Raw genomic sequence first — 24,825 nt, 5'->3', positions numbered from 1 at the left:
GGGGCTGGTGTGTTTTGGGGGGCAGCTGCCACTCACGGGGTGGCTCTACCATGAAGGGTCCCTCACTTGCAGGGGTCCCCTTGGACAGTCCTACAATGTGTTCACGTTTCTGTAAATTTTGAAAAAATAAGCCATTTCCCACCACACGGTTAAGACCACCGTCTGCTTCTGCTGTGCTTGCCCGTCACCCTCCTCCTGGGGGCCAGCGACACTCGGTCCGGGTTAGTGGGCTGCGCTGAGGGGTGCCGCCGCTGTGCAGCCCCGGTGTCCCCGGCTTGCTTGTGAACTATTGTGTTCTACTGGGCCCGGCAACAGGAGCCTGTGCCACGCCGGGGAGACGCCAGGTGTGAAGTACATGAAACCAGGAGGCAGCTGGTGGAAAATCCTGCCAGCTAGCAGAGGTGTGAGACGTGGATGGAAGACAGTTCTCACCCAGGCCTGGTCAAAAGGGGAGGGCTCTTCTGTCAGGGATACATGCAGTAACGCAGCGAGTGCACTGCTAAACGCATCGCACATTTTTAATAGGCATTCTGTGAAACCGACTTGATCAGAATTCCCGTGTCCAGTGCAAGAACCAGTAGCAATACTGCAAATAGCCAAAGACACCCGTGTATGAAGTCACGGGCTTTCTCCGTCCCCGTGTACTGGAGCGCAAATGTGCCTGCCTCGCGTGTCTTGCCTGAGGAAGTCTGCCATGCAAAGCCGTCCCAGAGGTGGCGAAGCCTCGGGAACAAGGGACAGAGCTCTACACATTTTCACCGGCGAGTCCGCGTGAAAGTGCAGAAACAATCTGATTACAACATTGCGGCGCAATACGCCGTAGCGGCCGAAACCCACTTTAATTGTTATGTCTGCACGTCTTCTTAATTTCAGGTTAATTTTGTACATTCTTTCCAAATTTCTGGCCACACCAAAATTCATATCTGATAAGAAGAAGGCAACCGAGGGAGGCGAGACACACAAAGCGAAAGAAGATGGGTGGAAAGGTAAAAATCTTAAAAATTGCCATTATATCCCAGTGGACACTAACAATTCTCACGGTCAAAATCATGAAGATAAGGAAAAGAATCATGGCAGCCAAGAAGAATAGATGATGAAATTGAAAACAGGAGAGACAGAGAAGATTATGAGGATCAGGACACTCTCAGACAGGAACCAAAACAATAGGAGAAAGATGAGATGATAAAGAAAAAGTCTGTCCGTTCAACAGAATGTCAGGAAGCTCAGCAGCAAATGCTGATGATTTATTGACTTCAATAAATAACAAAAAATCTTTCACGATGGCCTGTTCCAATGAGCAGTCATATTGAAGTTTGGCAATGATAGTCATTAATTTCTAAAAGCTCTTCTTTAAGCCTGGGATTTTGACTGAGCAGTGCTGGGGGGAGGGTGCTGTCATTTCTGGGATGCAAAGGACTGGGGAAGAATACGTTTAGGGGCAAAAATCAAGAGTTCTGAATTCTTGCCCTGGCTGGTATGGCTCAGTGGATGGAGCATCGGCCTGCGGACTGAAGGGTCCTGAGTTCTATTCTGGTCAGGGCACATGCTTGGGTTGCGGGCTTGATCCCTAGTGGGGGGCGTGCAGAAGGCAGCTGATTAGTGATTCTCTCTCATCATTGATGTTTCCATCTTCCTCTCCATCTCCCTTCCTCTCTGAAATCAATAAAAATATATTAAAAAAAAAAAGAAACATCAATGATGAGAATCATTGGTCAGCTGCCTCATGCACGTCCCCCTACTTGGGATCGAGCCCAAATCCTAGGTATGTGCCCTCCCTGGGAATCAAACTGTATGTGACCTCCTGGTTCATGGGTCGATGCTAGACCACTGAGCCACACCGGCCAGGCTTTCTCGGGGTTTAAGGCACATGCAGGGATACTTGGGTAAGGGAATATTTCTGGGACAGTCCTGAAGATTATTTAGACTAAAATGTTTTCTGCATGCGCAAAGGCAAAATCTAATGCTCCTCTGTTGTCAAAGTCATGAAAGATCAAGAATGCTTCTAACACCCGGCCGGCATGGCTCAGTGGTTGAGCGTTGACCTATGAACCCGGAGGTCAAGGTTTGATTCCCAATAAGGGCACATGCCCAGGTTGTGGGCTCAATCCCCAGTGTGGGGTGTGCAGGAGGCAGCCGATCAATGATTCTCTCTCACCATTGATGTCTCTCTGTCTCTCTCTCTCCCTCTTCCTTTCTCTCTGAAATCAATTAAGAAAAAATGCTTCTTAGTTCACTGAAACCGGGTTGACAATCTGGCGGAGTATACACTGTGTGTCTGTATTGTGGTGAAACAGTTGTTTCAGGATTTACTGAGGCATGCTTGACTACAGAGCGCTATGCTGATCGAAGTACGCAACCCGAGAGATAGTTTCCTGAATCCAACCTACTGCACAGAGCACAAACACTCTTTTGAACCCTCATTTTCCAAACGTATAGGATTGTTAGAATAGAGCAGGGTTTTCAGAACTTGCTCGTGCTTTCATTGTTCTTACCGATAGGGGGCACCTGAACTAATCTGAAAAAGCAATCATAATATTTTAAATCTTAGAACACACACACTTATGTGAATAGGGGGTTAAGTTTCCTATGTGTGAACAGAGGGTTAAGTTTTTCCTTAAGTTTCCTTTTCAAGGCCTGTGCCAAGCGATTGAGGAGGTGGCTCAGCTGTGAATCCAGCGAGCGGAACTGATAAGCAGGGTCAGACAGACCCACCAGGGTCAAAACATCATCTCAGCGACATTAACTCCTCAACATCATCTCATCGCCTGAGGACAAAGGACCATCGCTGACGTCTGCAGACCTCCAGGGCTGCCTCACCCCCGCCCCTTCCCCTTTATAATCCTGCCCCCTGTACCTTGCTGTGGAGACAGAATTTGATGCTTATACCGGTAAGCGCCCTGTCTTCTTGGCTGGCTAGCCTTCTCAATAAACGCCTATGATTCAACCCTGCCTTCGTTATTGGACATGGCGACAGGCAGCCCAAGCCCAACTGGGGTTTCCTGGTAACATTATCACAATCTAAATTGATTTTTGAAGCCATTTTTTTCCCAAAGTAATATATAATTTAAAAATAAAATTTTTCTGAAAGGCTTATAATGAAAACCAGCAGTTTGCTGGCCACCCGCCCCCACTGCCTGGGATATGCAGGCAGCTACTTTCGACCCTGTTAGCAGTTTACAAATTGGCCTATGCAGCTATTGAAAAAATTTCCAGTACATACGACTGATTTCCTGTTATGATATGTGAAGACGGAGCTCTTTACTACACCGACCCCTGCTTGTGCTCCCCATCCACCCACTATAGTTTACAATAAATTTTGGTTAAATCAATAGTGTTTACATTATTAAGGATATGTAAGACTCGCTCAATGATGAACCAAGAACTGTACCATTACATGGCCTGCTTTGATAACCTTTAATTAACCCGTTAATAATTGCCCTGTACTTATTTGTTTGCATTGTTTATGCTTTATAAATTTTTTTCTACGGTCTCCATCAGATCCTTCAAATACCAACAATATAATATTTTCAAAAGCACTGAAATGGCCCTAGCCGGTTTGGTTCAGTGGATAGAGCGTCGACCTGCGGACTCAAGGGTCCCGGGTTCGATTCCGGTCAAGGGCATGTACCTTGGTTGCGGGCACATCCCCAGCGGGGGGCGTGCAGGAGGCAGCTGGTCGATGTTTCTCTCTTGATATTTCTAACTCTATCCCTCTCCCTTCTTCTCTGTAAAAAAATCAATAAAATATATTAAAAAAAAAAAAAAAAAGCACTGAAATGCACCTTGGATTGTGTTGCTCAGAGGTTAGAGTGTCGGCCCAGGCCACCGAAGGGTCGAGGTTTCGGTTCCTGGTCAAGGGCACGTGCCTGGGTTGCAGGTTCCATCCCAGCTCTGCTCGGGCGTGTTTGGGAGGCAACCAGCAATGTGAGACGCATCGATGTTTCTAGGCTTCTCTCTCTACCTCCCACTTCCCTCCCTTCCACTCTCTCTAAAAAAGGCAATGGAAAAAAAATCCTCCGATGAGGATTAACAACAACAAAAAGGCACTGAAGTGCAGCGGTCACCCACTTACCTCCTAGAATCCTCCCTCCCCCCGCCTGGCGTCCTGCTCCGTCCTCGGCCCGCTGCCCCCCCCCGCCCCCCCCCCCCCCCGGGCTTCCTCCCACCACTGTCCTCTACTGGAATCCTTGTTTCCCAGCTCCCAATAAGGGCACATGCCCGGGTTGTGGGCTCAATCCCCAGTGTGGGGTGTGCAGAAGCACATTCTCTAGGGCCCATGGCAAACTCTGGCTGGTGTGCTGGGGGGATGGGGGAGGCGGGGGAGGTGTTGTGGGTGCAGCTGTTCCAGAGCGTCACCTGGCAGTTTCAGTCAAATGCAGAGCACTCGGGCCCAGGATCTACTCGTGAGCACACGTCCAAGGGAAAGGCGCGCGTGGGCCCCTAAGAGGACAGGTGTGAGGATGGTCACAGAGACGCCACCTGTGCATGTGTGCACACAAAGCCTTCGGATTTCTGTACATAATTTTATTCCCCATCACAATACATTATCTTAATAGCAGTGTTCTAGTTGATTCTCTTGGGTTTACTAAGTACTTGATCATAACATCGACAAATAGTAAAGGTTTTACTTCCTCCATTCTGATGTTTATGTATGTAATTTCTTCCTCTTGCCTGGTTGCTTTGGTTAATACCTTCAGCACAATGTTAAACGGTAGTAGAAACAATGGACAGTCTTGTCCTGACTTTAGTAGGGCTAGGTAGGGCATTTCATTTCATTTATTTTAATTTTTATTAGACAACTAGAGGCCTGATGCATGAAATTCATGCAAGAGTAGGCCTTCCTTCCCCTGGCTGCTGACACCGGCTTCCCTCTGGCACCCGGGACCTGGGCTTCCCTTGCAGCCCTGGCTTCGTCCGGAAGGAGGTCAGGTCTAATTAGCATATTATGCTTTTATTATTATAGATTGGATTTCTTTTACTTTTTATTGAGGTATAAGTTACATACAAAAATCGTAAGTGTAGTGTAGTGCTTGATAAAGTTTTCCATATGTACACCCCCAAATTAAAATATAGCATTTCCAGCATCCCTGAAAGCTCCCCGTGTCCTCTCTCAATCATTGTTTCCCTCAAAGATCACCACTACTGTGACACCATTAGTTAGTACTGTCTGTTTTTTTTAAAGATATATTTTTATTGATTTCAGAGAGGAAGGGAGCGGGGGAGAGAGATAGAAACATCCATGATGAGAGAGAATCATTGATCAGCTGCCTCCTAGACACCCCTTACTGGGGATTGAGCCTGCAGCCTGGGCATGTGCCCTGAATCAAACCGTGACCTCTGGGTTCATAAGTCAATGCTCAAGCACTGAGACACGCTGGTCGGGCAGTATTGTCTGTTTTGTTCTGTGTCTGGTTACTACTACTCATTAAGTCTGTGGGATTCACTTATGTTGATGTGTGTAGCAGTGGTCATTTTTTTGGGGGGGTCTTTTAATTTTTATTTCATTACAGTGGTCATTTTTCATTGCTATGTAGTATTCCACAAAAATGTATGAACATACTACAACATGTGCAACCATGTTACAGCTGCTGAGAGACATTTGGGTTGTTTCCAGTGTTGGGCTATTATAAAGAACACTTTTGTATGCTTTTTTTTTTGTAATCATAGTATGCATTTCAGTTATACACCCAGGAGCAGAGTTGGTAGGTCATAGGGTGTATGTGCTTTAGCTCATATGTTTGCTGAGTTTTAGATACTGCAGAACCATTTTCCGCAGTGGTCATACCAATTTACACTTTCAGTTGCTCCATTTCCTCACCAACACTTGGTTTTCCAGTCCTCTTCATTGTAGCCGCTGTAGTGGGAGGGGAGTATAAGGGCACGGTTATGCTTTAATTTGTATTTCCTTGGTGAATGCTGACGTTGAACACCTTTCCACATGATCATTGGCCAGGAGAATGTTGTCTTTTGTGAAGTGTTAAGTTTTGCCCATTTAAAAAATTGTATTGTCTTTTTCTTTTTATTTGCTCTGTGCATTTTTTACAGATAATGTAAAATTGTATTCCAAACAGTTTACATCAATTTACATTCCTATAAAGTTTATGAAGATGCTACTAGTTTTGCCACACTCTCTCCAATGTTGGATATTACCAAATTAAAAAAAAAAATCAATAGATTGCCTCCTGCACAAGCCCCGACCCAAGGCTGGAATTGGCGCTGCAACCCAAGTACATGTCCTTGACCAGGAATCGAACCTGGATCCTTTGGTCTGAGGGCTGACACTCTAACCACTGAGAAAAACTGGACAGGGCCTCAACTTTTTAATATTTGCCAATATGGCAGGGATGAAAGGTATTTCATTATTACTGTATTAAAAAATATATATACTAGAGGCCCGGTACACAAAAATTTGTGCACTTGGTGGCGGCGGGGGGAGGGGGGGTCCCTCAGCCCAGCCTGTGCCCTCTCGCAGTCTGGGACCCCTTGGGGGATGACCACCTGCTGGCTTAGGCCTGCTCCCCGAGGGATTGGGCCTAAGATGGCAATCAGACATCCCTCTAGCAGCCTGGCAGCCCTCGGGGGATGTCCACTTGCCAGTGGGGAGCAGACCTAAGCTGCAGTCAGACTCCTTAGCGCTGCTGAGGAGGCAGGAGAGGCTTCCACCACCACTGCTGTACTGGCAGCCATCAGCCTGGCTTGTGGCTGAGCAGACATCCCCCATGTGGGAACGCACTGACTACCAGAGGGCAGCTCCTGCATTGAGCGTCTGCCCCCTGGTGGTCAGTGTGTGTCATAGTGACCAGTCATTCCCAGTCTTTCTGCTGTTAGGGTCAGTTTGCATATTACCCTTTTACTATATAGGATAGAGGCCTGGTGCACAGGTGGGGGCCGGCTGGTTTGCCCTAAAGGGTGTTCCGGATCAGGGTGGGGGTCCAGCTTGGGTGCCTGGCCAGCCTGGGTGAGGGGCTGATGGCTATTTGCAGCTAGTCACACCCCCTTCAGGGTGGGGGTCCCCACTGGGGTGCCTGGCCAGCCTGGGTGAGAGGCTGAGGGCCGTTTTCAGGCTGGCCGGCAACTGAAGCTCCCAGCCTCTCCTTTTTTTTTATTCTGGGATTTATTTACGTTCTATAATTGAAACTTCATTGCTGTTACTGGAGCTGAGAGCCAGCTCCAGCTCCGTGGCCACCACCGGCTGAAAGCAGGTATATGGGGTTTGTTTACCTTCTATAATTGAAACTTTGTTCCTTACGGAGCTCAGAGCCGGGCCGCAGCAGGCGGGGAACCTTGGCTTCCTCCATCACTGGAGCAAGCAAGCCTCCTGCTCACTTCAGCTGCGTGGCTGCCGGCCGCCATCTTGGTTGGTGGTTAATTTGCATATCGCCCTGATTAGCCAATAGGAAGCATAGCGAAGGTACAGATAATTACCCTTTTTGTCTTTTATTAGATAGGATTATTAGATAGGAGAATATATATATATATATATATATATATATATATATATATATATATATATTTGATTTTAGAGAGAGAAGGGGAGAGGGAAAAAGAGCTAGAAACATCCATGATGAGAGAGAATCATTGATCAGCTGCCTCCTGCATACCCCACACTGGGGATTGAGCCTGCAGCCCAGGCATGTGCCCTGACTAGGAATCAATCCGTGTCCTCTGGGTTCATAAGTCAACGCTTAACCACTGAGCCATGATGGCTGGGCTTATTACTGTATTTTTAACTTTCTTTTTAAAATTGTGTAGGGATGCAGGCCCTTGCTGGGTAGCTCAGTTGATTAGAGTGTCATCCTGATGTACCACGATTGTGGGTTTGATCCCTGGTCAGGTACATACAAGAATCAACCTATGAATGCATGAATAAATGGAAAACAAATTGATCTGTCCTTCTCTTCTCTCCCTTCCTCTCTCTCCAAAATCAATTTAAGAAAATTTAAATTGTGGAAAGATTCATACACACACATATAGATATGCAAAAGACTATGTAAAATATATATGTGTATAATTAAAAGACTGGAAATAGTCCTAGCTGGGTTGGCTCAGTGCATAGAGTGTTGGCCTGCGGACCAAAGGGTTCCAGGTTTGATTCCGGTCGAGGGCATGTACATTGGTTGCAGGCTCCCAGTCCTCGTCGGGAGCATGCAGGAGGCAACCTATCGATGTGTCTCTCTTACATCGGTGTTTCTCCCTCTCCCTCTTCCTTTCACTGTCTCCAAAATTCAATAGGGAAAAAATATCCTTGGCCCTAGCTGGTTAGGCTCAGCGGACAGAGCATTGGCCTGCAGACTGAAGGGTCCCAGGTTCAATTCTGGTCAAGGGCACATGCCTGGGTTGCGGGCATGATCCCTAGAAGCGGGTGTGCAGGAGGCAGCAGATCAATGATTCTCATCATTGATGTTTCTATCTCTCCATTCCTTCCCCTTCCTCTCTGAAAAATATATAAAAAATGAAAAAATATCCTGAGGTGAGGATTTAAAAAAAGGGGGGGGGATAAAACCAATACCAGCGTACCCATCAGGTTAAGAAACAGAACATTTGCAGGTCTCAGAAGCACCTGTGGCCTCTCTGAGTGGCTCCCACTCTGTCGTCTGTTATCATTTTGTATTATTAGGGTGGGAGGGACACAAAGGCATTCAACACTTAAGGAAGAAATGCCGTTTTCTCATCTGCGGGTCTGACGTGAACAGTGCAGGCGGGTGGGGCAGCTCTTGCTCCACCGGGTCACTTGGGAACCTTTAAGATCAGCGGTGACTGGGCGGACGGTTCACAGGGCAGGCCCAGCACGGGACCCTCCGAGAGGCCTGCTAGCCAGGCTGGCCCTTGGCTGGCATCTGGGAGCTCGGTGTCAGGAGGGCTCCGCCGTCCCCTGAATGACGAGCGGCCCTTTGTGCATAAACTGTGCACGCTGTGTGGGTTATGCCGAACGCCTGCTTCCTTTCTGGGGGTCTGGCAGCTCGGTGTGTGCCAGGCAGAGGGGCCCATGTGGCCAGCCTCCAATCAAAGCCCTGGGGGCTGAGTGCCTAAGTAGCTCCCTGGTTGGCACAGGCCACACGCGCTGTCACAGATTCGATGCTGGAGGAACTGAGTGTGTCCCGTGTGACTCCATGCCTGGCTCCTGCCGGCTCCTCTAGGCATTGCCCATCACCCTTTCCCGCGACTGACTTTCTGTGCATCCTTTGGTGGTAACCAAGCCAAGCCTTGCGCCCAGCTGTCGGCTGAGTCCTGTGAGCCCTCCCGGCGGCTCAGCAAGCCTGGGGCGGTCCCGTGGACCTGAGACTGCGTGGCTGTGACGGATGTGGAAATGGGTCGCCGCGGGCGGAGCACTTGGCTGCAGCGCAGGGCGGTCCCGTTCGGCTCTCTCTCAGGAATGGGCTCAGGATGCCTGGGGTTTGCTGTGTTCTCCTTCCTAGTCCATCCTGCCCCACCCCCTGCTCTCAGGAGTAGGTCAGAGCAGAGCATCTTCTGGAGTGAGATGAACTCTGTGAATTCAGGTGGCAGGGGATGGAAGGGAGGCAGCAAACTCACTAGACTAGCACACAGTCCAGGCAAACTAAGGCCAGTAAGAAGCGGGGCCAGGACACCTGGGCCGTCTGTTCTCAGGCTCAACGGTGCTGCATGGCGGTGGGTGTGGCGGCTTTACCTCTCATGCAGAACAAGTACCTGGGGTCTCTTCACCATCTTCCCAAGGACCCCTTGTGCCCCCCCAGCGTTAGAGCTCCTGCTTCCTGTGCTGCTGGCCTCTCTTTGGTAGTCTCTCGTTTTGATGGAACATATCCTATCATAGCTTCCTGAGAAATGGTACACAGAGGGTAGAGTGTTTGAGTCTTTCTATGTCCAACCATGTCTTGCCTCTACCCCGGACTTGACTGATATTTCCCCTGGGATTAGTTACAGGTGGCAAGAAAGTTTCCCTCAGCATTTTGAAAGGATTGTTCTCTTTCATTCAGCAATTTTTAAAAAATATTTTTATTAAATTCAGAGAGGAAGGAGGAGAGAGAGATAGAAACATCAACGATGAGAGAATCATTGATTGGCTGCTTCCTCCACGCCCCCCACTGGGGATCGAGCCCACAACCCGGGCATGTGCCCTGGCCTGGAATCTAACTGTGACCTCCTGGTTCACAGGTCAATGCTCAACCACTGAGCCACACCAGCTGGGCCATTCAACTAATTTTTATTGAGAACCTTGTACATGTCTGGCACCGCCTCTACGTACCTGGATTCATCCGTGAACGACAAAGACCAAGGTCATAGAGACAAAAGTCAAAGAGCTTGTATTCCAGCCTGCCTTCTGGCTTTGGTGTGGCTGCCGCCACGTCTGAAGCCATCCTGGTTTCTGATCCTTCACATGACCTTTCCTCTCTGCAGGCTGGTAGGATCTTGTCTGGTTCCCGAGTGTTCTAGCATTTCACAATGTTGCGTCTGGCGTGGGTGTATTTTTATCCATTTTGCTGGCACTCGGTGGGTTCGTTTACTCTGTGATCTCGCGTCCTTCAGTTCTGGACGTTTCTGTGGAATATCTGTGGATGATCGTCTCCGTGCTTGGAGGTCGGACCTGCTGGGGTGGTCCCCTTTGTTATTCTCCTGTGATTCGTCCCTGTCTCCTGGCTCCTTCCGGGGAGGTTTTCTCAATGTCCTTTTCCAGCCTTTCTAGTCCTTTCGTTCCTGCTATCATGTTTTTAGTATCCAAGAACTTTTTTATTTTCTGCAGTTTCTTACACAAATGTCATACTGTTTTTGCTTCGTGGATGCAGTATCTACTCATCTGAGAATGTCAGCATTGGTTTTAAAATGTTCATCTCCTTGCATAGTCTTTTTCTCCAACGTTGCTTTTCTCCTGTTCATTGGTTCTGATCTCTAAAGCTCACATTTGGAGGCTTCCCTCAGATGTCTGGTTAACCCTTGCTTGTCTGCTTACGATTAAGAGTCGGGGCTAGACCTAGCTGGTTTTGCCCAGTGGTTAGAAGGGTCTCGGGTTCAATTCCCGGTCAAGGGCATGTACCTCAGTTGTAGGCTTGATCCCCAGTCAGGGTCAGGGCATGTGTGGGAGGCAACCAATGGATATGTCTTTGCCACATCAATGTTTCTCTCTCTCTTTCCCCCTCCTCCCTCCCTTCCACTCTTTCTCTCAAAAATAAAAACCACAAAAAACAAAACAATGGGAAAAAAAATCCTTGGGTGAGGATTAAAAAAAAAGTCTAGGGCTAAAAATCTGTTTGAATATCTGAGCACATGGTTTTTAGGACCTTCAGACTTTGGGGTTCAATGGAGGGTAATCTGCATGTGTCGAAACTCTTACGTTTATATCTTGGGAACCGTCAGATTCTCCAGGAAAGAATCTCCTGAGATTTCTGCACAGAAAGTAAGCATTTGGTAGTCAGTGTCCTGGGAGCCTAGTGAGGACAAAAGGATGGGAGCCCAGCATTCAGTAATCATATGCTCAATCTCATTTTCTGTTTTGTCTGCTTTTTAAAAATATGCTTTTATTGATTTTAGAGAGAGAGGAAGGGAGAGTGAGGGAGAGATAGAAACATGGATGAGACCCTCTCCCCGCCCCAGGAGCACCCCGCCCCCCACAGCAGTTTCTCTCTCTCTTTCCCCACAGGTATGCATCTCCTAAACTCTAAGGGACCCCCCCTTCCCCCCCGTGAGGCTTGCAAATATGCTCTTAATCGTAAGGAGACAACCAAGGGTTAACCAGACATCTGAGAGGAGCCTCTAAATGTGAGCTTTAGAGATCAAAACCAACGAACAGGAGAAAAGCAACGTTGGAGAAAAAGACTCTGCAAGGAGATGAACATTTTAAAACCAATGCTGACATTCTCAGATGAGTAGATACTGCATCCACGAAGCAAAAACAGTATGACATTTATGTAAGAAACTTCAGAAAATAAGCATGGGCAGCAGCAGCTGGCCCCAGGCTAAGCCCCTGCCCCTGTCACCAAGGCCCCTTTTCTCTGAGTCCTTAGTGAGCCACAGCAGCCCAGCCTACGCTCACTTCCTTGCATAGTGTCTCTCCTGCTGCTTCTATCGTAGGCCGTTCCTTGTTTCACTGTCCCAGCTTTAAAAAAGTCCTCGAAAAAGAAAAAGAAAAAGAAAAAGAAAAAGAAAAAGAAAAGGAAACATTGAGAGAGAAACATCAACATTGATGGCTTCCTCCTGCACGTTACCAACTGGGGATTGTGAGCCCACAACCCAGGCATGTGACCTGACTGGGAATGGAATCAGTGACCTCCCGGGAGGTCATGGGCACCGGGAGGTCACTTTTTTTTTTAATTTATTTTTTTTAGAGGAAGGTGGGGGGCGGGGGGGGGGAGAGCGAGAGAGTGAGAGATTGAGATTTGTTGTCCCATTCATTTATGAACTCATTGTCTGCTTCTTGTATGTGCCCTGATCAGAGATCAAACCCAAAACCTTGGTGCATCTGGACGCTGCTCTAACCGAGCTACCTGGCCAGGGCCCACTCCTATTTCCAAGATACTGCTTGTGACCTTAATGTGGTTTAGCGTCCCTGTATACAGAAACTCTTCGCTTTGCTTCTTTCAAAGAATAAACCTTCAGTCTTCTGCTAGGATGGGGAATCTAGATTTGCAAGGATATATGTCGAATAAACTCTAAGAAGTGGGATTGCTGGATCAAAACGTACATTTTAGACTTGCATTAGTTATTGCCAAATTATTCTCTATGGAGCCTGTCTCAATTGACACCATCACCAGCAGTATATGAGAGTATCTGTTTCCTCATACCTTGTAAACAGTTATCAAACTTTCTGACTTTGAAAAAAGGTCTTTTTCTTTTTTGAGATCTATGGACCCTATAACATAAAGGAATGGTTTTGTTGGAATTGCCAGCTTAGGAAAAGGTACTGAGTTTAATTAATGAGTCAATCAAGCTCCTTGTGTCTTTATTTTTCTTTTGATAGTATATAACCTGTGAATTCAAGATGGTCTTCTTTATGGAAAAAAGATCATTTCATATCTGCCACTTTAATTTACTTTTTTTTAATTTTAAAATTATTATTGTTTAATTTACATTTTTCTTAAGTGTGAGAGTGAGCATCTTTTACTGGTTGAGAGACATGTTTCCTTTCATGTCCTTGTAAGCGTTTGCTGGCATCCTGTGCCGACTGGACCGTTAGTCTTTATTTCATTGATTTCTAGAAGCTCTTTACTTTTTCCAGTTTCTTGTTTGTTGCTTTGCTTACAGTGGTTTATCAGAAAAGAAAATATTTTTTAAAACAAAGCGAACACTTTTATTTTCTTATTTATTTATTTTTTTTGGTTAATCCTCACCCGAGGATATTTTTCCATTGATTTTTAAGGAGAGTGGAAGAGAGAGGGAAAGACAGAGAGAAATATCGATTAGAGAGAAACATATCTATTGGTTGCCTCCTGCACACACCCTGACCAGGGCCCAGGCCAGGGAGGAACCTGCAACCAAGGTACGTGCCGTTGACCAGAATCGAACCTGGGACCTTTGGGTCCACAGGCTGATGTTCTATTCACTGACCATTGGGCTCAAAGACTTTTATTTTCCATGCAAAGGTGATTCAGAGAATTTATATAAAGGTGGGAGGGGGCAGTGGAGCAGGGAGCTTCCTGAGTGAATTGCTTGTTTAAGTCCTTTGCCTGTTTTTTTCTACTGGGTTGTCTTTGTAATTGATTTTGAAAAGCATCTTTATTTTTAGGGATGTTATCCTCTTGCCATATGTGTTACACATATGTTTTCCAAGTTTGTCATCTTTTTAAATGGTGTTTTGTGCCATGCAAGACATAGAATAAAAATATCCCATGGCTTCTGAGTTTTGGGCTATTTTTAGGAAAGCCTTTCCCATTTCAAGACTATAAATATATTTATTTAAATAGTTTCTTTGTGGACTCTTATGGTTAATTTTTATATTTAAATCTCTGTTCCATCTGGAGTTTATTTTGGAATAAGGAGAGAAGTAGGCGTCTATATTTATTTTGTTATAAATGGCTAGCTGTTTCAATACCTTTCATTAAATTAACCATACCATTTTTATCATGTGTCCATTTTTACTGGGGTCTAATTCTGTACTCTTGTATTCCAGTGATGTTTTAATTAAAGAGGTTTCATAATATTTGGGAGAAAAGTCTCCCCCGCCCCCAACATTACTCTTCTTTTTGAAAATTTCCCATAGCGAGGGAAGCCCAGGTCCCGGGTGACAGAGGGAAGCCGGTGCGGAAGGAAGGCCTATTCTTGCATGAATTTTGTGCATCGGGCCTCTAGTATAGTCATAAATAGCGATCGTTTCATTTTGAGCTTTTTCTTACTGCGCTGGCCAGTGCTTCCAACACATCATCAAATAATGGGATCATGAGTAGAACTTGTGTCATGTCTTTTAACCTTACGTCCAGTGCTCTTTTTGGGTATGTGCTCACCCCACCAAACAGTTCCTGAGCATCAGTTACCTATAAAGCATTGTTCTACATGAGAAAGACATGGTAAAAAGAAAAATAAATTGTTCTATGTCCAAATTAGTAATCTTTTCTTTCCCAGTAGACAGATCTAGAGCCTGTTGATAATCCTTATGCTGTTAAAACCTCTCCAGCAAATTCAATATCCTACCCCAGTGGTCGGCAAACTCATTAGTCAACAGAGCCAAATATCAACAGTACAACGATTGGAATTTCTTTTGAGAGCCAAATTTTTTCAACTTAAACTGTATAGGTAGGTACATTGTTATTAACTTAATTAGGGTACTCCTAAGCTGGCCTTTGCTAAAAACGTCCTCGATCTGATTGAGGTACATTCGCTGAGGCTGACCCCTTCCAACTCTCCCATCCACACTCGTCTTGTATACTTGTTTCGTCTATCTCCTTTCGTTCATCCTCTCTGTATGTCCAAACCATCTCCACATACCTTTCTCCATCCTCGACACTACATCTTCTTTCACTCCACAACGTTCCCTAAAATTAACTTAATAAACTTTACTTAAAGTTTTAAGTCTTAGTTAAACTATAGATATGTTGAATAAAACTTGATATCATACTTAATAATGATATTATTTATTGATAAAATTAAATTCCTTACAATTTACCTTACAATGTCCATAAAATTAAATCATGACAATGACTGACAAACACTAATGGCTTTGCATCTCCTTGGAAAGTTTGGGTAAGTCAGGTTTGTATGTTGTTGTTTTTAATTTAGGCACCATTCCAGGTTCTCATCAATAAGACGACTTCTCAATTTACTCTTGATAAGGTTCATGCTTGAAAATGATTGTTCGCATAAATATGTAGACCCGAATAAGGGAAGAACAGCAAACGCTAGTTTTTTCAGTTGATTATATGAGTCAGGAATACTATTCCAGGTGTTAAAAATCAACATATCTTCCTTCTCCAGGTCTTTCAAAGCAGACCACTTGTGCTGTGAACTAAGTTCACATTTGTTTTTCTCCAATATTTCTATATCAGCACAAAGACGCTCAAATTTCGAGCTCCACAGTTCTTTGTTTTTTAAATCCAGCAACTGCATTTCAAAGTTGCCAATGTCAATATAATAAAGCCACCAACACAAAATAATTACAATTCTTAAATTGATGACAAAAATACCTGTAGGATTTGCAGCTGGTTGGAAAAATACAGGTAACTTTATGCTTTGAGTAGGTACTTTTGTCATCCGCGAGCGATTTGCGGACGCAACTAGCACTAACCACTGCACAATGAGACTGCTGACTGACTGGCTCACTCAACTGGTGCAGGAATTCCGGCCCCCCCCCCTCCCTCCCACCACCTGCATATCTCTCGGCCCGCCTGCGCCGTGTCTCCCGTCACCCGACCGACACCCCCCACTTTTTCTAACGCCACTTCTTCAAAATAGACTCACCCAGGCCGAAAACCGACTTCCGCGCATGGGCCACGAAGTTTCAATCGCACTGTTCATGCGCGCCCGCACGTGGTATTTTGTGGAAGAGCCACACTCAAGGGGCCAAAGAGCCGCATGTGGCTCGCCAGCCGTGGTTTGCCGACCACTCTCCTACCCTATTTAGTTGACATGTGGCCCTAAAGAAGTAGAACAGTATTTTATTTTGGGGGAGAGGAAATTGGAATGAGTAGGGACTAAAGAAGTGACTGAACAATGGGGATGATAAATATTTACTCCAAAGCCAAATACATAAAATAAATAAGGAGATAAGCGCCCCACTCCCCCTCAAGCTAGACGCAGAGCTATCTGAAGGCACGGGTGTGAGCCTCAGGCGGAGCAGAGCTTGGGGTGAGGTATGAGAGAAGGAAGCAGGCAGGTGTTCGGTGCGTGAGCTGCAATCACGCGGAGCTGACCACCTCGGGGGATGAGATCCACGGTACAGTTAAGCATTAACACAGAGTGCTCAAAGCTAGAGAATGTTTCTCAGAGGAGGCAAGTCATGCATTTGTCAGGTATATACTGAGTGCCTACCACAGGTCAGGCCCCGTCTGGATACAAAACACCAAACAAAAAAGACAGTCCCTGTTCTCAAAAGGGCCTACAGTCCACGGGGGAGGCGGGTGTTCCTTAGGGAAACGTGTAAAAACGCGTGGATATATAATGAGTACATCATTAGAAATTGTGTAAGTGCTATAAAGGCCATAACAAATCTGAGAAAATAACAAAGTACATCATTTAGATTTTGGGCGTCAGGGAGAGGTGAGGACACAGCCCTGAAGCTGAAACCCGAGAGATGAACAGGCAGAGGGATTTTTTGGGTTAAGGTTTAGAGGATGCGGCAAATTCTATCCCCTCTGGCGACCGGAGCGGAAAGGGAACCTAGCTGGTGCCAAGGCACGAAAGCCCAGGTGTGACAGGTATGAGGAACCACAGGTATCACAGCTCAGTGATGGAGCATGCAGAAATGGAAACACCAGGAAGGGAAAGAAAAAAAAAGACAAAAATACGAGCAAGGGGGAAAAGGAGAAAACTAGAGATAGATGCAGTACGTGTTGTGCGTTTGCCTCATGCTTCATGATCTAGGAGGGGTCTCCCATTTTGCAGTGAGAGAGTGGTCCCTGCCCCAGTGAACCGGAGCCTCACCAGGTAAATACTGGAAATAGCCGCCCTTTGCGGTCACCTTCCCGGGAGAACCGCCTGCCCGTTCTCGACCAGATCTTGTTAATGAGATAGACTGTATTTTTACTTTTCTAAATAGGAACTTCTCAAATGGATTTAAAAAAATAGTAATGGCCCGGCTGGCATGCCTCAGTGGTTGACGTCGACCTATGAACCAGAAGGTCACAGTTCAATTCCAGGTCAGGGCACATGCCCCAGTTGTGGGCTCGATCCCCAGTATGGGAGGTGCAGGAGGCAGCCCATTAATTATTCTCTCTCATCATTGATGTTTCTATCTCTCCTTCCCTCTCTGAAATCAATAATAAAAATATATTTAAAAAATAAAAAAATGTTTTTATTGATTTTTTTTTTTTTTTTTGAGAGAGAGGAAAGGAGAGGGAATAGAAAAACAGAAACATCAATGAGAGAGAGAGACATTGATTGGCTGCCTCCTGCATGCGCTCTACTGGGGATCGAACCTAGATTCTCTTGGTTCATAGGTCAATGCTCAACCACTTAGCCACATTGGCCAGGCCTACAATGGATTTTTAAGTTAACAAATGCATCTTACTTTGGGTCACAGGCCCCCAGACACAACTCCACAGAAGCATATGGTCGTAGGTCACTGGGCAGCCAGCGGTGTGGCCAGCTCAGGTGATGGACAACTCTTCCCTTCCCTTCACTCTCCTTCTCTTTCCTGTTTAAGGTCCTCAGAGGGAGTAAGTTAGAAACTGTTGTTGAGGTTATCAAGCTTGAACACAGTTAGAAACTGTTATTGAAGTTATCAAGCTTGAATGCCCTTCTCTAATCTCTGAAGAGATAAAACCTATACTATTGACTGGGCTGCTTGGACAGGCTGTCATTGAACCGATAACTGGGGGAGGTTTACAGTGAAAAATAAAGCTGGTTCTATCTACAAAAAGTGGTGTCCTCATCCGGGTGCAGTGCTAAGAATACTCTAATAATTCAACCGGTTCCGTGTCTGTGAGTGACAGGATGTCACAGCCTTGTGACAGCCGATTCTCTCATTTTCTTCCTATGTTTTTCCTTCATTATGTGGACTGGAACCCACATTTCTGTCTTCCCCCTGGAGTCTAAGAGAATTAAAACAGCACATGTGGAGCTATATTTATATGAGGGTGGGAGTCAATTCTGAGTTTTTTAAGGCTGGGACCCAAGAGATGGCACGATAGGTAGAGGTTTTGTTTTTCAGTGGAGAAAGAGCAATTCTGTTGACCACTGCCACAACATGGCCAAACTCTCGGGCACACTGCCCACTGTTTCCTCTTTGCAGCTACTGTCCTTGCTTGGCATGCTTATAGGGCATGGGAGGAGGTGGGAGCAGTGCAGGGTGGGAGTTTGCCCAGGAGACATGGTAGGTAAGTCACTATTGGAGCCTGGTGTCCTAGAGGGGACAAGAGGGACTTATTACGAGAGCATGGTGGAGAAATCGTTTCCACACCGAGAGATATCTCTTCCTTTAATCCTAGAAGAAAAGTATGAGAATGGGTTCATGTAGAGATAAAAATGCAGGTACAACTTGGGAGGCTCATGTTTTATGGTAGAGATTATCGACTGTTTGGTTCTCTGAACCCTTAGTGTCCTGTAACTTCTTCATGTCACCCCTAGACGGAAAGAATACCAGCAGGTCCATTTACTAGGTAAAGCCAACAAACCTAACAATTATTCATTTCTCATAATTTAGTAGCTGTCTGAGACATAAATTAGGCACTATACTGGGTGTGCTCTAATTTTAATAACACATATAATTCACCCATTTACAGTGTATAATTCAGTGGCTTTTATTATATTCAGAATTGTGCAACTATTCACACAATCACTATTAGAACATTTTCATCACCCAAGAGACCTTGTACCGAAGCAGTCACCCCTCCTCCCCCTTTCCCTACCACCTCTAGGCAACCACTCACCTGCCGGGAGCCGGTCCATACTTGCTGTTTCAAGGGACCTGGCATATATGGCATACTGTTCTTAATATGTTTGCTCACCTTCTTGGCACTATGTGTTTTAACCAAGGTCTCTGAGAAAGGTTGTTTCCCCAGGTAGGGATTTTCCCCTGAAGTTAGGGAGGGAATAAAACCTCTTAACTAGTGCCAGGTGGGTAATTAATCACTTTAACTATGAACAATCATGCTTAAGCTACATAATCTTTACTCCCTGGAATGGAGATAAGAAACGCCCTAACCTTTGTAATAGAGATTGATAGGATTGAATCAACTGGTATAAATACAGATGTAATAAGACAGCAAGACACAGAACTTAGAACACAGAACTTAGAATACAGAGCTTAGAACACAGAACTAAGAAGACAGAACCTACACAGAACTAGAGACAGAAGAACTTCGCTGGAGAGAACATGGCAAAAGATCCTGGACTGAACCTGACTACAGAAATGGGCAAGAGAACCTGACTAGAACCTGGTGACTGAACCTGGCTGGAGAACCTGGACAGAACCTGGCTGGAGAACCTAGCAAGGGAACATGGCTACAGAACCTGGCTGGAGAACCTAGCAAGAGAACATGGACACAGAACCTGGCTGGAGATCTGAGGCAGAGCCTCTCTGGAGATCCAGACCAGAACTTGGCTGGAGATCCTGGCTGGAGATCCTGGCTAGGCTGCTGATCAACTGAACGCTGTCTCCGTGTCATTCCTTCTTTGCCGACTCCGTCCACACCTTTGGGGACCCCTGGACCTGCTGGGGTTGGACCCCAGCACTCACCTATTTTCTGTCTCAAAAGATTTGCCTGTTCTAGACATTTCATATAAATGGAATCATACAGCATGTGGCCTTTTGTGTCTGCCTCCTTTCATTTACATAATGTTCTCAAGGGTTACACGTGTTGTATGTATCGGTATTTCATTCCTTTTTCTGGCTGAATAATACTCCATTCTGTGGATAGACCACATTTTGTGTATCCATTCATCAGTCAATGAACATTTGGGTTATTTCTACTTTGTGGCTATCATGACTAATGCTGCTATGAGCATTCACGTACAAGATTTTGTGTGGACCTGTTTTCACTTCTCTTGGGTATATACTAAGAGTGGAATTGCTGGGTTATATGATAGCTGTTTAAACAGATAAAAATATTTTTTAAAAATCTTCACCAGATGCCGAAACCGGTTTGGCTCAGTGGATAGAGCGTCGGCCTGCGAACTGAAGGGTCCCAGGTTCGATTCCGGTCAAGGGCATGTACCTGGGTTGCGGGCACATCCCCAGTGGGGGATGTGCAGGAGGCGGCTGGTCGATGTTTCTGACTCTCTATCTCCCTTCCTCTCTGTAAAAAATCAATAAAAAAATTAAAAAAAAAAAAATCTTCACCAGAGATATCACTTGATTTTTTAGAGAGAAAGGAAGGGAGGGAGGAAAGGAAGGTGAGAGGGAGGAAAGCGGGGGGGGGGGGGGGGGGTCGAGGGGGGAGAAAGAAAAAAAAACACACAAAAAACATTGATCAGTTGCCTTCTGAATGCGCCCTGACTGGGCATTGAACCTGAAACCTAGGTATGTGCCCTGACCGGGGATCAAACCTGAAACCTTTTGATGTACGGGACGACACTTCAACCAATTGAGCAACCTGGGCAGGGCAGATGTTTTTTGCTGTTGTTAATCCTCTCCCAAGGATATTTTCTGCTCCATTGATTTTTAGAGAGTGGAAGGGAAGGAGGGGTGGGAGGGGGAGGGGAGAGAGAAAAATCAGTGTGAGAGAGAGACATTGATTGGTTGCCTCTTGCCCGTACCCTGATCAGGGATCCAGCTTATAACCAGGTACAGGCCCTCAACTGGGAATTGAACTCAGGACCCTTCAGTGCACGGGTGATGATCTAACCACTGATTCATACTGGTCAGGGCCAGGGCAACTGTTCAAACCTTTGAGGAATGCCAGACTATTAGCCAACGTGGCTGCGCTGTTTTACATTCCTACTAGCGTGTGTATGAGGGTTTGAATCTCTCCACATACTCACCACTTGTTATTATCTGTCTTTGTGATGATAGCCATCCTAATGGGAATGGAGTAGCATCTCATGGTGGTTTTGATTTGCATTTCCCAGCTGGCAATGGTGCTGAGCATCTTTTCATGTGCTTACTGGCCATTTGTGTATCTTCTTTGGAGAAAAGTCTATTTGGATCTTTGGCCCACTTTAAAGTTAGGTTATTTGTGTTTTGTGTAGGAGTTCTTTACAGATTCTACATACAAGTACTTTAACAGAGATATGATTTGCAAGTATTTTATTCCATTCTGTGAGTTTTCTCTTCTAATTTTGAGTTTTAAAAAACATCCTTTGCATTAAAAAAATATATTTGCTTCACTTAAATTGCTATTCTTCACCTTTTGGTAATGTATAATTTTAAAATGAATATATATATTTTTTAATTTTACTTTAAGATGTTTCTCTTTTGAGACCTGAATTCAAATTTTGTCTCTGCTAATATCTAGCTCTAGATCAGGGGTGGGGAACATCTGGCCCATGAGCCATATAAGGCCCAAAAAGTCATTGGGTCTGGCCCTGCCAAGGCATTAGAGGTGAGTTAATTAAATGTTTCACCAAATACTAATTTTTAAGTTGATAATTTTGTATGGGCCACAAGTGATGTTATAAATATCCAAATGGCCCTTGGCAGGACAAAAGGTTCCCCACCCCTGCACTAGACAGTAACTTAGACAAGTCATTTTAATTTTTCTGACACTAAGTTTTCTCATATCTAAAAAAGATAATGGTTCCTATTTATAAGGTTGTTCATGAACTAAGAGCAGGTATAAGCACTTAGCATTAATGCCTACCTAGTGGGCTCTCACAAAATGTGCTGTATTTGAATACCTTAAAAGATCTTTAAGAAGCACTTATATTTCAAGATATGTGTGAAATACTAAGTACTGCATCCACTCGATGATTACTTAAAAAGGAATAAGATGCTGCCCAGCCAGTGTGGTTCAGTGGTTGAGCATTGACCTATGAACCAGGAAGTCACAGTTGGATTCCTGGTCAGGATATACCCGGGTTGTGCACTCAATTCCCAGTAGGGGGCATGCAGCCGATCAATGTTTCTCTCTCATCATTAATGTTTCTCTCTCTTCTTTCCTCTCTCTGAAATCAACAAAAAATAATTTTTTTAAAAAAGAAATAAGATGCTTTGTACATGATCATTTTGTATCTAAAAACATATAATTTAGCTGATGTGGCACAGTTGGTTGAGCATTGTCCTGTGCACCTAAGGGATGTGGGTTTGATTCCTAGTCAGGGCACATACCCAAGTTGCAGGCTAGATCCCCTGCCAAGGGTGTGTACAGGAGGCAACCTATAGATGTTACTCTCTCTCCCTCTTTCTCTAGAATAAATGAAAAACATACACTCAGATGAGGATTAAAAATAAATAAATTACAATTTAGCAATCCTAATGGTGTGTCAGACTTACCATTCTGCAGATCTGAGGCAGAAGTAGAAGTGGTATTTAAGGGCACTATGTTATGGGATGTTTTCCAAGTTTGTTTCCAAGTCCCATAATGGTCTAATAAAGAGGTACTGAATCATCTATCCAGTGGTTCTCAACCTCTGGGTCGCGACCCCTGAAAATACATCCTGCATGTCAGATATTTACATTACGATTCATAACAGTAGCAAAATTAGTTATGAAGTAGCAACGAAAATAATTTTGTGGTTGGGGGTCACCACATGAGGAACTGTATTAAAGGGTCGCGGCATTAGAAGGTTGAGAACCACTGATACTAATAAAAGGGTAATACGCTAATTAGACCTGATAGACAGGATGTCCTTCGGACAAAAGCTGCAGAGGCTGTGAGGGCAGAGGAGGGCCAGCAGCGGGGTGATGGGGGCGGCGCCTTCCCCTGATAGGTCTGGTTGCCTCCTGCAGAGGGAGGCCAGACTCCGGCTTAGGCCTGCTCCCTGGGGGACATCCCCTGAGGCCTCCTGGACTGTGAGAGGGAGTAGGCCAGGTTGAGGGTCCCCCCCATGCAGTGCATGAGTTTTCATGCACCAGGCCTCTAGTAATGTAATAGAATAAGCTCATCCAACAAGATAAATCTGAGGTTGGTTACTTTATATAGTGAGTCAGTAAAGATTTCAAATGTGGTTCCTAAAGATACCCATCTATGTCTATTTCTCTTTAGAAGGTCACTGTGGCAAACACGTGTTCTCCTCAAATTTAAAAACAAACAGGTAAACATGCTTTTTCTAATGGATTATTCTCTGAATCTGAAAAACAATAAGTTTGACCTAAAGTGAATACTCTACATGTATTACATTGAAAAAAAAAAATGGTATGCTTTAGTTCCCAACCTCCTGGATTGTCCCACTGCTCATGCTCACTCCCTTGGTGATGGTACCCAGGCTTTAAATCCCTTTCTTAGCTCATGACTGAATGTTGGCAGCTCGGTCTAAGGTAGCCCTTGATTAGTCACGGTCTCCTGGATGTTTCCTCTAAGTGCCTAACAGCCACCTCCCCGACTCATGTTAAAAGATGAACTCCCGATCTTCCTTTCAAAACCTGCTCCTTCCCAGGCTTCTCATCTAAGTTAATGACACTTCCACTCTCCAGTTGTTGTACCTACTCTGGATTTATTCTTTTTTCTTTTTGAAATATATTTCTTTATGATTTCAGAGAGAAAGGGAGAAGGGGAGAGAGAGAGAAACATCAATGATGAGAATCATTGATTGGCTGCCTCCAGCAGGTCCCCTACTGGGGATTGAGCCTGCAACCCAGGCATGTGCCCTTGGCCGGAATTGAACCTGGGACCCTTCACTCTGCAGGCCAACGCTCTATCCACTGAGCCAGACCAGCTAGGTCTGGATTTATTCTTGACTCCTCCATTTCTCCCATAAATCATATCTAATCTGCTGGGAAGTCCCATTGGCTTTACCTCCAGAATACATCTAGGATACTAACCTCTCTCAGTCTGGACTGCGACCACCCCTAGTCCAAGCCTCCACTTCCTTTGGCCTGGATTACTACACTAGCCTCCCAATGGGACCTTCCACTCTTGCTTCCCACAGTCTACATTCAAATCAGCAAATGGATTTTAAAGCCTGCAGTGGCTTCCCTGCCCACTCTGCTCTAGCCACTCTGGCAGACTGACTTGTGTTCTATTTTGTGTTAAGAGCAAAAGTAGAATATTGGGAACTAGCTGTGTTTATGGGAAATATAATTATGCTCTGTTAACTGTGATTGCCTTGTTCTGGTTAAAGAAAGGAAATTCTAACCTGGCTGGGAGTTGTATGCCCCACCCCGGGACCTGGGAGTCAACCTTGGAATGCAGTCCATTTTCATTCAAGAACTGCCTATTATTATGGGAAGACTGACAACTTCGTTGCACAAACAATGGAGTACCAATCAGCTTCCTACTTCCCTATGCCTGTAATCCCTACTTCCCCATGTAATCCTTGTCCTACCCTATATAAGCAGCTGGTTTATGGGGGCCTGCAGAGCAGATGTTTTGTGGCTGACCTGCTGCTCTCCCATGCTGATGGCAGTATTGGAATAAACGCTTATATGTGACTCAACCCTGTCTCTGCTTAATTGGCTCAAGTAGCGACAGGCGGCACGGACCTATTGATTGTCCGGTTACATAAATACACTTGTGCCCTGCGGGCTCTGTGGCTTTTTCCTCTGCATGCTTGGCACTTTCCCCTGATAGGCCATGGCTCACGCCCTCACCTCTTTCAAGTCTGCTGAAACGTCACCTTCTCAATGAGGCTTATCTTGATCACCATATTTTAAACTGTAACCTACCCAAC

General features: G+C 45.3%; 1 protein-coding gene across 1 annotated transcript in view; it reads right to left on the bottom strand.

Annotated features, from left to right (window-relative positions):
• Positions 1 to 8,429: 8,429 nt before the first annotated feature.
• Positions 8,430 to 24,825, bottom strand: part of LOC118659927 (protein SPT2 homolog) — a 28,108-nt gene continuing 11,712 nt past the window's right edge. The window contains exon 2 of the mRNA XM_036316619.1: positions 8,430 to 9,794. Within this exon, the coding sequence (XP_036172512.1) occupies positions 9,643 to 9,794 (152 nt within the window). The 3' untranslated portion in view covers positions 8,430 to 9,642. The remainder of the gene's footprint in view (positions 9,795 to 24,825) is intronic.

Source organism: Myotis myotis, unplaced genomic scaffold (assembly GCF_014108235.1).
Source record: "Myotis myotis isolate mMyoMyo1 unplaced genomic scaffold, mMyoMyo1.p scaffold_m19_p_1, whole genome shotgun sequence".
Classification (NCBI taxonomy): Eukaryota; Metazoa; Chordata; class Mammalia; order Chiroptera; family Vespertilionidae; genus Myotis; species Myotis myotis.
This window is presented reverse-complemented; position numbering and strand designations above follow the sequence as displayed.